Source organism: Genypterus blacodes, unplaced genomic scaffold (assembly GCF_046128005.1).
Source record: "Genypterus blacodes isolate CSIRO-AG114 ecotype Tasmania unplaced genomic scaffold, CSIRO-AGI_Gbla_v1 ptg000131l_1, whole genome shotgun sequence".
NCBI classification, from domain to species: Eukaryota; Metazoa; Chordata; class Actinopteri; order Ophidiiformes; family Ophidiidae; genus Genypterus; species Genypterus blacodes.
Window position 1 is genome coordinate 79,656 of NW_027466933.1, and position 13,503 is coordinate 93,158.

General features: G+C 47.3%; 1 protein-coding gene across 2 annotated transcripts; it reads left to right on the forward strand.

Moving 5' to 3' along the window:
- Positions 1-185: 185 nt before the first annotated feature.
- klhl17 (kelch-like family member 17) lies at positions 186-12,263 on the forward strand. Of its 2 annotated transcripts, none has more exons than XM_076163364.1 (12): positions 186-392; positions 3,119-3,383; positions 4,046-4,167; positions 4,317-4,538; positions 6,551-6,667; positions 6,866-7,079; positions 7,421-7,565; positions 7,763-7,930; positions 8,092-8,180; positions 8,295-8,368; positions 8,468-8,649; positions 9,691-12,263. In XM_076163364.1, the coding sequence occupies exons 2-12, from the start codon at positions 3,170-3,172 to the stop codon at positions 9,917-9,919; spliced, it is 1,776 nt and encodes a 591-aa protein (XP_076019479.1). In that variant the 5' UTR covers positions 186-392; positions 3,119-3,169; the 3' UTR covers positions 9,920-12,263. The 2 variants fall into 2 exon arrangements, with proteins under 2 accessions (XP_076019479.1, XP_076019478.1); XM_076163363.1 differs by lacking the exon at positions 186-392 and adding an exon at positions 1,140-1,562.
- Positions 12,264-13,503: the final 1,240 nt, after the last annotated feature.

Here is a 13,503-nt window from a genome sequence, read left to right on the forward strand (position 1 = left end):
TTGAAGTACGTGTCCATTTCCTATCTGGCTGTTTGTCCACTTCACTACAGCGTTAACGTAAGAATTGAAACATGAAGCTCATTTAGATAATACGTCACTATCTCCAAAAACACCCGCAGAGATCAAAATCAGTGCGGGCGAGCACGACAAACATGAAAAATCAGAGCCGGAGCAGCGAGATTAGACAGAAGCAGCAGTGTTTTGATGCTACACGTGATGCAGAAATGAGATAATGAGCTCCGGCCATCGGGTCACAAGCAGCCGAGGCTCGCAGAGGAACAGTGTTAACCTTTTCATTGTTTAATCTGTAACGCAACCCAGATACGAAGCTGGGAAAGGCGAGAAACAGGAAGAAATCCCTGCTGTCATTCCGACTCCGACGACGCTTGGTGGTGAGTTTGACATGTTTCCTTTCAGACAGATTATCCTCGGCCAGCCGGAAAGAGATAACCCGATGGACAACCACGGGCTTTACGTATGTGTGTGTTTATGAGATTACAGGAAATTAAAAGGAACAATATCTGTAATCTAATGTGGTGCCCGTTATTTTACAATGTATGGATGTGGAAAACACAACAGCGTTTAAAGACCTGAAGTGGACATGGAGTTTACAGTTGATGTCGTTTTTTTATGACATACAATGTGTGTGTTTCTTCGTATTATAAGTCAGTTTCTTATTATTAGAATATTCCACACACACAAGACAGGATCTGACTCGAAACCTTATTTTGTCAGGAAATAATCGCCTTTTCCTCCGGCAGGCCAACATGAACCATTGAAATGTTGCATCTGTGATTTCGTTTGTTCTTGTGCAGAACACAACGGTATTATTTTCGAACGGGATATAACGTGTGACAACCAATAGCCTACTGCCCTTTTTTATTTTTTTTTGCCTTTCAACGTAATTTAGCGGTGACCTTAATAAAATAAAGCAAAAACCAAAAAAAGTAAATCGTCCTATCGGCTGTTGTGATTTGTTTGATTTAATTCTTCGGGCTAACCGACGCGAGGGCGGCTCACACACTTGACCAAGTAGTGCCTGTAGAAAACGAGCCCCGCCTTTCGCGCGAGCCTGTATATTTACATCGAACGTCACCAATGTTTCGCGATGTTGTCGCGCACTTCCGGACTCTGAATGACCAAACAAAGGAGGCGTTTAAGGTCGTCGGTAAAAGCCCGAACAGAAAATAAACATTCGCTCGCATGTCGTGACATTTACGCGTGGGGAACAATCCTCTATCTGTTTGATTTGTGCCGGTTCGGATCTGCGTCATCACATATAAAGGCGAACTATGTCACAAATCCAACCAGCGGCAGCTTCCTCTCCACCTTAACAGATCGATTTCAGCTTCCATGCAGCCTTTTGCATTTACGTCAACTGCGCCGAGCTCTAAACAGAAGCTTTCTTTATAATTCGTATGCTTGTGTCAGAATATGGACAGATAAACAGACGCCGGGGCCAAATTCAAACAGATCTGCGTGCGACAGCTGCTTCTTTGTCATCCCCTCCCATCACTGCGAGGAAACACTGCTCAACGATAGCCGGAAAAAGAGAAAGAAAGGTAAAGGTATAATAGATTCATCCTCTCCTCTCCGGGGCTGTGGGGGAGCAGCTGTTATTCTAAATAGATGCAGTGGGGGTTGGGGGCTGTCACGTGTAGAGGCTTGAATATAAAAACCCATCTATTTAAACATAGATTAGACTGCATCATTCACACTGAATGCAGCGGAGCCACACAGGGTTTGTGCGGATGTCAGTGAATGTTTGGGGCCAGAGAGGAGAGGGAGAAGCCTGGGATGGATGTGACAGCTGCTTCATCTGCTTAGCTTTAACTCTGGCAACTGTGTTTTCACCTCTGTCCCAGCCTCTTGTGTATTTATGTCCACATGTGTCAGCTTCCCTTTGCTTTGAGAACAGTGTGTCCCCACATACAGAGGCATGGCTGCTGTGTTTTGTCTATTGTGTTTTGGAAAAGTAGCAGACCCGGAGCTGGTCTCCAGACAGCTGTGGTGACATTTGAGCTGCTCCCCAGTGGGACGACGCTGAGGATCTGTTGAGTGCTTGAAAGCAGATGACAACATTATTATGATGCACTGGAGCTCATTGTGGTGGCTGCCTGGCTGTCACATGTCGTCTCAGGGTTTATTATAATGTCATCTACTGTGAATGAAAACTATGAGTGTCAGTATCACTTGACAGAGATGTGTCTCAGCCTCCCTTTTGTATGACACTGTTACTTTAATGGCAGCAGGAAGGAGGGTGGTATTATCTTTATTTACACAGCAGGGGTTTCTCATGCCACATTAATATGGAGAAGCTGTCAACAGGGAAGGATTGAAGGCATCTTGGCCTCTTCAACATCGAGACCAGCCAGCTTCTCACTGCAATACATTCAGTGTTTGAGTGGGATTTGTTCCTAGCAATGATAACTTTAACATTTGTTCCTGTTTGGAATGACTTGTCCTTGATTGACTGTGGTGAAATTGAAAACAGTATTGATTTGGGGCAGTGTGTTTGATTCTCACATCCAGAGCCTGAGTATCCAGAGTATTCGTCAACAAAAAGCCTCCTGAGATGCTGCGTGATGCATGATGGTTATGCAACATTCAGAAGTGTGTTCTCCTCCACCAGAGTGCAGGGCGGATGAGAGTACAAAGGAAAAGGCTAAATCCGTCTACATCCTTCACTCCCTCCCACCCTGCCTACCCGTGGCTGCAGCTGGGGTGAAGTAGAGGGGTGGGGGTGGGGGGGTGCAGGGGCTGGGGGTTGCATCTAATTCTGGTGCAATTATATTCACTGGTCAGACATTGTAATTAGAGAAGCCAAGACATCCCAGGAGACAGCGAGGGTTTGATGCTAGTTTGAGAACACTTTCCTCCTCCTGATTCCATCGATACAGTGATAACGAGGTAATGATCGATCCTGATAGTTGTTGAAAACTCAGGCTAGCCATCTTACTAGAAGTTAGAGATCAGGTGTTAGGCTCTCTGTCATGCTGTCAGGTTCCTACAACAAGCCTTGTTGAGGCCTCCTGTCATGGCTCTTGTTTGTCTCCACCGCTTCTGCTCTCCATGTTGAAGTGTTTCTTTACCTGCTTTACCTCTGTGTGTGTTCAAGTTGCCCAGAGTGTGGCCCAGGCACGAGCCCACGACCGCCACACCCGGCACCATGATGGAGGGGGGCATGCAGCTGATCAACCGCGACGGCCACAGCATCTCGCACAACTCCAAGCGGCACTACCACGACTCCTTCGTGTCCATGAACAGGATGCGGCAGCGCGGCCTGCTCTGTGACATCGTGCTCCACGTGTCCAACAAGGAGATCAAGGCGCACAAAGTGGTGCTGGCGTCATGCAGCCCCTACTTCCACGCCATGTTTACCAGTAAGTATAGGCTCGGGTTTCAGTTTTTGCTCGACGCCGTTATCCCAGAATCCTCTGGAACGCACAACACAGACACACACACACACAGATCTGACATCAACTTCTGACATCATTTAGCTTTGATGCTCAAAGGCTGGTGACACGGAGAACTTCACCACATCGTTATCACAGCATCCAACACCTTCAGACCTAATCCAGCCTCTCACAGGGGGTCACATGAGGTGTGTGTGGCAGATTTAGACCTTTGAGATGACGCAATGTCTCCAGAACATCATTAGACTGACTCTGACTGCTGACTGCTTATCTTTCATAAGCATTCAAACAGCTACAGCACCAGGCGTTGTGCTTTCCTCTGACATATGGACTTGATGTGTTGATATGGAACCATCTGACACCGACATCTGCAGGAGCGCTCATGCTGTGATGCCAGTGTGCAGATCCAGGAATTCAGGAAAAACTGCCATACTTAAGACAACTGATAAAACTGACAGCAACAAACGAGCTGTAACATTTGGCAGCAGCCTGTGTGTGGGTGTGGGTGTGTGCATGAGGAGCTGCCACATGTCAGCATGATTGAACAGAGGAGAGAATCAGATACGCCAGATTTGTAGACGTTGTCATTTTTTGGGAGGAAACGTTCAACTTCTTACGTTGTCACACAGACGAGATGTCGGAGAGTCGGCAGACCCATGTGACGCTTCATGACATCGACTCTCAGGCTCTGGAGCAGCTGGTCCAGTACGCTTACACAGCAGAGATTGTGGTGGGGGAAGGCAACGTGCAGGTAGGCCAGGATGGTTGATTAGCTTCCTCCTCCACAAACTATCAGAGATTTCATTAAGCTTTACGCTCCTGTTTGTTGCTTGTTCATTGAATTCCAAAAGCCACGACAGTCCCCAGTTGCATTTGCTCCTGTGATTGCCCTCTTTGCAGACGTTGCTCCCTGCAGCCAGCCTGCTGCAGCTCAACGGCGTGCGTGATGCCTGCTGCAAGTTCCTCCTCAGCCAGCTGGACCCCTCCAACTGCCTGGGCATCCGAGGCTTTGCTGACACGCACTCCTGCAGCGACCTGCTCAAGTCAGCGCACAAGTACGTTCTGCAGCACTTTGTGGAGGTGTCCAAGACGGAGGAGTTCATGCTGCTGCCACTGAAACAGGTAGAAGTAACCATGCGTGTCTTTGCTCTCTCTCCTCTACAGTGTCTGCTTTCTGTGAGGAAGGCTTTAGTGACTTGGTGGGAGATAAGCAGTTCTCGGTCAGTCTGTCTCCACGTCAGTCTGTCAGACACACTGACAGCTCTTCTGCTCTGCCACCACAGGGAAATTGGGTGTAAAAGTGTCAGAATATTTCCCTGCCAGCAGAGAACAACACTCCTCACTCTCGCATGTTCCCCCTTTCCTCACAGTACTTCAAACAATGAAGGTTTTTGCTGGAAAGTCACAGTGACTACTTTCTGATTTCATGTTCTTGTCCTCTCAGCATCAGTTCCTGTCCCACGTCGTTTTCTCCTCCGTTGTGCTGCGACGGGCGACTTTGTTTGTCACATCCGCTCAGCTCCAACTCTCACTTACTCATTGGCCGTGTTCAGCAGTGGCAGCGCTGTGTAATTAGGCAAACCTGTGATGCTGTCAGAGCCGCGTCGCTCCCGAAGCAACAGTATTGCTAACAAGTTCTCAGTTTTCATATCCAGGCTACAAATTGAGGCTAAATCATTTCAGTATCAATCAACAGAAGAGTTGAGGAGATGGGCAGTGTTTGGATGATGATGTGAAGCACCATGCTGGTACTGTGGGGCCTTTACCTCGCATCAGAAAGGTTCAGACACAGAGAGAGAGAGAGACATCTGCAGGTCGTGTTTACAAGTCAAGGCCGAGTATCGTTCGGTGAGTCGTGCCTCTATCCAGACCACTACATGAAGCTTGTTTGGTTATTGTCTGTCTGCTGATCCTTGGTGGTTTGGTGTTGCAGTCGTATTTTAAACCTCATTTCCTTTACATACATATCCCAATTTATTTCCCCCCTGTGTTCAGGGTTAGCTAGTGTTGTATACTAAATGTAATTGCCAGTGTAGGATTAAATGGTTGGTGGAAAAGAAGTAACAAACAGCTGCCAGCATCACTTCCCCATTATCTCTCCTCTGAGGAACGACTCCCCACAGCACTAAAGAGACGGAGCTCCATGCGAGGATCCAAAGCTGTCGGACTGCAGCGGGAGTGTGTGGGCTCGCTCTATTAAAACACAGAAAGTTAAGCTGCATAAAGGCTGATAGCCTCTGCCTTTCTTTCCCTTCATTCCCCTCCCTCCTTTCTTTGGCTCACTGCTCCTCTCTGTTGTGCGTCTCTGCGTCCATGCAGCTGTTTTGTTGCTCATCACAAATCTGCAGCGTATCCGTTTATTTACTCGCCGGTCTAAAGGGCTTTGAGCTTACAGACCCGTGAAATATGCTCCATATTTCTTCCGTCCGTGTTCTTGGAGGGAAGCATAGAAGCGTGACGGGATTGAGACGGGACCGCTCGGTGATTCTTCTCAGATGTTGTATCGCTTTGACAGCAATGTGAAGCAAACACAGAGCGGAGGCATAGATCACTCCCTCCTGCTGCCCCACTGCAAGGGGCAGCAAATAGGCTTTTTATGTTGCTTACATCCCTGCAATCACACACACAAACACACACACACAGTCAGTTGTTTTAGAGTGAAGACGCAGCAGTCGTGTCATGCAGAGGTGAGTGGAGGCTGCAGGCTGGAGGCCGCTAGCTGCTATCGTCCTGATCTGTGCAGGCAGGAGCAGGACGGCTGCAGCTGGATCCCCTGGCCCCACCCGGCTCCTGCCAGCTGATGGGGCGATGTGGGGACGGTGCCAGCCAACCAGCCGAGCTCACACTGCAGCATTTACAGCCATACCCTGAAAATATCCCACTGCACCGCCAGAGACAAAACAGCTTCTATTCCAGCCATGCAAGCAATGTGGGAAGGCTACAAGCTACATGCTAAACGTTATTGTTGTTAATGCAGTGTTGTTTTGAAACGCTGGCAACACAGGACGATAATACTGTAAAGACTTATTTAGGTATTAGCTCGGGGTGAAACATCTAAAGAAGCAGCAGGGAAACAGCTCATTACGTGTGTGTGTGTGATGTTTGTGCCTAACTCATCTTCCCTGTCCCTCCAGGTTCTGGATCTGATCTCCAGTGATAACCTGAACGTGCCGTCAGAGGAGGAGGTGTACAGAGCCGTGCTGAGCTGGGTCAAACACGACATAGACGGGCGCAGGCAGCATGTACCGTGGGTAAGACCTGTGTGTGTGTGTGTGTGTGTGTGTGTGAACCTCCTGCACCTTCAGCTGAATTCACAGCTTTTCTGATGATTTAGATTACCGCTTCCTAAAAATACCTCTCACACAGCCTCTCCTGCATTTTCCTCCCTCATCCATCAAATCTCTCCCCCGCCCACCCACCGCCCGCCCACCACCCCGCTGTACCCCCAGCTGATGAAGTGCGTGCGGCTGCCACTGCTGAGACGAGACTTCCTGATGAGTAATGTGGATACGGAGCTGCTGGTGCGTCACCATTCAGAGTGTAAGGACCTACTGATCGAGGCCCTGAAGTACCACTTGATGCCCGAGCAGAGAGGAGTCCTCAGCAACAGCCGGACCCGCCCGCGACGCTGTGAGGGCGCCAGCCCTGTGCTCTTCGCCGTTGGTCAGTGTGCCCCTGAAGGTACCCACTAGGGTACTCTGTATACTACACAGTTATCTTTGGGTCCTAGCTCTGCACCCTAACATCACTGCTGCTTTACTAACATCAGCATGTAGAGAGCTCTAATGCTCAGACGGGGCGAGGTGATGTGGAGTTTCCTCTTACTTCACCACACACACCAACAGTGAGTTATTGACTAAATACACTGTATAGAGAAATACATAGGACTATTATTATATAGTTATTCAGTTTTAATGTGTTTAAATAAGTACTTTTAGTTAGTTATTTTTATTTTTTGTTTAAGCATTGCTAACGTTCTGTGAGTGTGTGTGTGTGTACCTCAGGTGGTGGCAGCCTGTTTGCCATCCATGGAGACTGTGAGGCCTACGACACCAGGACAGACCGCTGGCACATGGTGGCGTCCATGTCCACTCGCCGTGCCCGTGTGGGCGTCGCAGCCATCGGGAACAGACTCTATGCTGTAGGAGGGTGAGTAGTGATGTCATCGTCGTAGCTGCTTCACAGACTCATTTCTTAGTTAAACACTGTTGTGTCTGTCATTACATAAACAGGAAGCTCTGGCAGGCGGGACACGTCCATCATTTGCATTTCAGCTGATCCCAGTCCTGCTTGTGTCTTGGTGTCTTTGGTAAATATTGTCTCATCATTGATCTTCATCTCCTCAGGTACGACGGCACCTCAGACTTGGCAACGGTTGAGTCCTATGACCCCATTACAAACTCTTGGCAGCCTGAGGTTTCCATGGGAACCCGGCGGAGCTGTCTGGGCGTGGCGGTGCTGCACGGCCTGCTGTATGCTGCCGGGGGTTACGATGGTGCTTCCTGCCTCAATAGGTACACAAAGACGACTGAACTAATTAGTACTTTAGTTTGCTTGCACCTGAGTCTGGGTTGGTATTTGCTAAGGCAGGGCCTCACACAGATTGACGTTAAACTGGTTGAATGAAAGGTGCCACAGGCTGAGAACCAATCAGCTGTTTGCTTTCCTCTTCCAGTGCAGAGCGGTATGACCCTCTGACCAGCACCTGGACCTCCATCGCTGCCATGAGCACCCGAAGGAGATACGTTAGAGTCGCCACTCTGGGTAGGATTCAACCACAATCAGCAAATGTTCTATTCTCTGTAACTGTTTCACTGTTTAACAGCTGGCAGCTTGGTATTCTGTGGCTCATATTGACATTGTGTATTTGCTCTCCAGATGGCAGCTTGTATGCAGTGGGAGGTTACGACAGCTCCTCACACCTCGCCACGGTGGAGAAATACGACCCGCAGGTACATTCTGAGCTGTCAAACGCTTCCTCTCACCTGTCACCTCACAAATCTGTCACACTGTAACCCGCGGCGTGTTTGCTTTGTCGATCGACGAAGCAGAGCAACACGTGGACGGCCATCGCCAACATGCTGAGTCGGCGCAGCAGTGCCGGGGTGGCGGTGCTGGATGGAATGCTGTATGTGGCGGGGGGCAACGACGGCACCAGCTGCCTCAACTCGGTGGAGAGGTTCAACCCCAAAACCAACACCTGGGAGGGCGTGGCTCCCATGAACATACGCAGGTCAGTCTGGAGCCTGGAGTGTTTGGGAAAGGGGGTGAAGTTTTAGGAGATTGATTGAGATCATGAACTCTCACAGCAGCAGAGGAGAGCATGAACGCTGAGGAGAAGTACACTGAGCCATGAGACAGAGGAAAGATCTAACTGTTTGTACTTCATAACAAACACACGCAGTGACAACAGTGAGGAAACAAAGGGGGTTTAGTGAAGGAGACCTCAGTTTTGTCTCAACTTTGGTCAAATCTAAACTTTTTTGGGATTCATGCCACAGATTGTCTCTCCTGTTCGAAGCCCAAGAGTATAAAGGAGCAGCATTTGGTTGTATTTGCATCTTTAATGCGTGAAACTGACCTTTTTTTCACAAGGGTTGGCTTTCCTTGGCCTTGGTGGATGAAACTTCAGTAGAGAGTGATTATTGAAGATAGAGAAGAAGAGAAGAGAAAGCACCGCATCGATACATTGATCGGCCTCAGGGAAGGAAGTTTAGATATCTGCTTTGGATTTGTCAGCAAATGCACTCCCATTTACACACACACACACACACACACACTGTCACTGTGTGTAAGCGAGGAATGGGGCAGGGCAGCTTGACAACAGTTTTCTCAACAAGTTCATGAATAAAGCATGGTGTTAATCAGCTGTGTGGCTCCTTTACACTGCACTGCCTCTCCTGTGTCGCTCTCTTCTGAGGGAAGCTTATGTCATTGTCAACGTCAAGCTGAAAAAGAAAGAGTGATGCTGAGCTGTCTCATTCAGATGTTGGTTGGTTTGGGCTGCGACAGAACATTCTGAAGAGATTCTGTTAACAGCTCATTTAATAGAATTGATCTCGATAAAATGTAATATGATGATTCATCTCTAACAAGCTGCCAAGATCAATCATAAACAACATTTGTGCTCTTATTAGTTTCTTTCTGGCGAGATGGTGTTAGCATTTGTTCACTTTCTTCCCATCTCTCATCCTATTAGGCCCCTTGCCTTGATTGTGCGTTTTGTGTTTGAGTGTGACCCCAGTCTAACCTCTCCCTTGATCCTCCTCTGCAGGAGCACCCATGACCTCGTCGCCATGGACGGCTGGTTATACGCTGTGGGTGGAAATGACGGAAGCTCAAGTCTCAACTCCATTGAGAAGTACAACCCGCGCAGCAACAAATGGGTAGCGGCTTCCTGCATGTTTACAAGGCGCAGCAGCGTGGGCGTGGCAGTGCTGGAGCTGCTCAACTTCCCGCCGCCCTCCTCGCCCACCCTGTCTGTGTCCTCCACCAGCCTTTGACACGGGGTCACCGCCTGGCTGACCTCAGCCTCTGCTGCTACAACCCAGACTGGCTCTGGGAAGAGACGTAACTGCTCGGTTTGAGAGGGGAGCGAGACGGAGAGACAGGTAAAGTGAAGAGGATGAGAGCGGAGGAGTGAACGGACAGGGAGGCGAGGAAGAGAAAGAGTTAAGTTGTGATATGAGGCTCCTGGCTTGGCTCAGATATGGCTTCCTCTAGAATTACAAACACCCTCCATAAAGATAGACATCCAAGACTATCAAAACAAAACGATGACAATAGAATAACAACGACAACATGAGCAATGAACTTTAATCTTGCCTTTAAAAATAAGTAATATTGTTTAAATATTATGATTGCTTGGTCCCGCTTGCTCTTCTGCCCAGATGTGTCACGACGCGGGCAAGCTAGAGTGATGCCATCAAACTAACAAGGTGATGTCATCCAATACACATTTACAAATTGCCCCTGATAATTGATATTGGGTTATGCGAGTGAAAGTTAAGAGATTAGCAGATAAAAAAGGGATAAAAGTCAAGAATTTGTAAAACTTTTGCCTTCAAATTCAGCTTCAAACCACCGTTAAGAATTCTTGGTTTTATTTACTGTCTCCATTATTCTGTCTCTCTTTATCTGAGGTGTGAGTAACTCTAGAGGTCATCCTGGGTCAGACTCCTGTACAGCTCCACCACACAGTCACCAGCTCCCCCTCTCCTCAAGAGTACAAGAAAAGAATCCTATTCCTCCATAAACAAACACACACACACACACGTCCACATTCTCTCCTTCCTGGATCCCAGCGTTTCCCCACCACTTCAGTGTTTAACACGCGATCATAGAATGTGGTGGACTTGAATCCTGTGTAACCTTAATGTTCTTGGTTCTATGTCGCTGTTTTTGCTTTGATGTGGAGAAACTGAATGACTTTACTTTTGGAATGTAGCTTCGGAGCGGTTCAGCCACGCATGTTTACTGGCATCCACCTCTTACAGGAGGGTAAAATCTTGTAGTGCTGCTATGCCACACTAGGTGGCAGTAACGGGCAATGTTCTAATCCCCTTTCACACTGCAAGAAAGCATGGAGTCCAACGCTGTAGGAACGCTCGGTGATCAGAGTTGTAAATGAGTTTGGATCCTTTTATAAAAACAGAAGAGTTATCTTAAATTATAGTTATTTATAAAAATGTGTAAATGATAATATATTGTTTTGAGAAGGAAATAGATATGAGACCTATGCCTATTTAAGAGTGTTTTAATATATTTATGTGTATTAGATGGATGGAGGCGATGAAGAGTGTCTAAGTGTGTGAGAGAGAGAGTAGCTCGGTTTGTGTACATTTACAGTTGTGCTCGTACTAGTTAGGAAAACTGGTCATTACATTTGGATATGCAGCATTTCATTAGCATTTCTTAATGTTTCCTCACTGCCATGTGCATGATCGGACATGACACTGTACCTCAGCTCCACTACGTTTGGGTGGACATGACTTTAGTTGCTTGCCGACCTAATGACCGGTGAATCAAACATATCCTGGAGTTCATTTCTACACGGAGGTGGATGTGATCCTCCGCCACACTAACAGCAGTTTACTACACAACATGAAAGAGGAACAGTGCAGTGTGCTGCTGTCGACTCTTGGTGCTGTCAGATTTCCATCGACACACTACAAAGTGTGCGGTCTCTGTTACCTCATCTTGCATAGAAATTGAAACGGACCCAATTTTGGATCTCGGACCCAAACATTGGATCTAGAAATGTAACACAACTTCTACAGCTAACCATAAATTGTAAAGCTCAGCTGAATTCGGTAATAAAGTGATTCTGTTAGTGAGAGAGACGTGCAAACACCACCATTAACCCTTACATGTCTGAACTCAATGAATCATTGTGCGATTCACTTGTTGATCCCCAGGTTTGGTTCGGTTCATGTAGAGCGCAGTGATACCATTCAAAACTTCTGAGAAGTTGCCTTTTTTTTCCTTTTTTTGAAGGATTTTGTTGAACTGGTTCTGTTTGTCTTTAACGACCCCTCCTGTTGACTTTGGTGTGAGCGGAGCCGGCAGCGTCGGGGCTGTGACGCCCGGTAGAGAACATGATGATGTCAGGGAGGTGAGACAGGAGGAAGACTTTGGCCTCCGTTCTGTGGATCCAACTGTACATAGGAAGATTCCTCGAGTTATCTTGAATTTATTTGTGCAATGTTTCCGTGACTGTCGCTTTTTTTTGTTTGTGTTTAATGTGGTCAAAAATATTTATGATGTTTGTTATTTATGAGGAACTTTAAGATATTGAATTTTGCACTGTTGCGAAATGGAGCAATACACTTCACGTGAAATAAAGACGTTTTCAGATGTGACAAAGGGGCTGGTGGTCTTTAACTTTCCTTTACACACACACACACACACACACACACAGACAGTAGTATAGAAGCTACAAAACCATCCTATAATTAAAGTCAAAGGGTTTAATCACAATCAGCAAACACTGTGTGCATCTCATTATACAGAGTTATGAGACACACACACTCACTAAAGGTTTATTGCTATCAGAAGTGTGTTTGGTTGCTAGGTTCACTCCACAGTGTCTCTTGGTTCCTTCCCAACATGCTCCTCTTGCAGTGATCTAAGCCGACAGCTGAGCACTCTCACTTTACCCTCCTTGACCTCAGTCACATGGCACTCACACCTGTGGCTGCCTCTGCACACACACACAGACGCACACACACGCAAAAGCCTATAAACTCCCACCCTGCTCAAACACATACAAATACACACACACACACACTCACAACCCCCACAGCTTCGAATGAGAGAAGAAAAGTAGAAGATATTTTATGAGCAATCATTATAATTCTTTGGGAAATAAGAGGAGACAATCAGAACACATTTAAATCATGTCATCTTGCTGGCTCATGCCCGTATAACATTTGTTTGCAAATCTGAAATCTTTCTTCCATAATTTTATACCTCAACAGTAATCTGAACGAATCTCATCAAATCTACTTCAACTTCAACTCTGGCGTTAATGTGTGCTCACATGGGACAGTACTGTGTGTGTGTGTGTGTGTGTATTTAATCAGTGTATGCATTATATGTGACAGCCTGGGCCGTTTGCAGAGGCTGCTGTTGACCCCATTAATGAAAGTCTCCTTTGTAATGAGCCTAACTGAGCGATGCGATGTCACCCTCCCATCCTCGTGTTTACAGTTTGTCCTGCCTTACTCGTCTTTATGTGGACCTGCAGTAAATAAACCGTGTGCGCGTGTGTCTTTGGAATGCTGCAGCAGTGAGTCACCCCTGCTGTTGAATATGCTAATGAGTCTCCTGTCTGTCTGGATGATGTGATCGCATCTTGTCCCTTCACTTCCTTATCTCCCCGCTCGCTGCATTCTTGTCCCTGTGGCCGCTCCTCTTCCCGGTGCTGCCCGTCAGTGTGTGTGTCTGTGTGGCCATCAGGAGCACACAGAGAGGCCGTCATGGTCATCGTAAAGGCCCAAACACACTTTCTGATCAGCTACTTAAGAGAAGAAGCCCTCCTGTGGTGGAATCAAAACTAATGAAGCTATAAGTCATGGAAGTGTGC

Excerpts from the sequence above, each read along its gene's own strand:
- klhl17 (XM_076163363.1), top strand. The coding sequence starts at position 1,419 with ATGCTTGTGTCAGAATATGGACAGATAAACAGACGCCGGGGCCAAATT. Across the intron at positions 3,384-4,045 it reads CTTCCACGCCATGTTTACCA|ACGAGATGTCGGAGAGTCGG; the intron begins GTAAGTATAGGC and ends GTTGTCACACAG. Across the intron at positions 7,080-7,420 it reads CCCTGTGCTCTTCGCCGTTG|GTGGTGGCAGCCTGTTTGCC; the intron begins GTCAGTGTGCCC and ends TGTGTACCTCAG.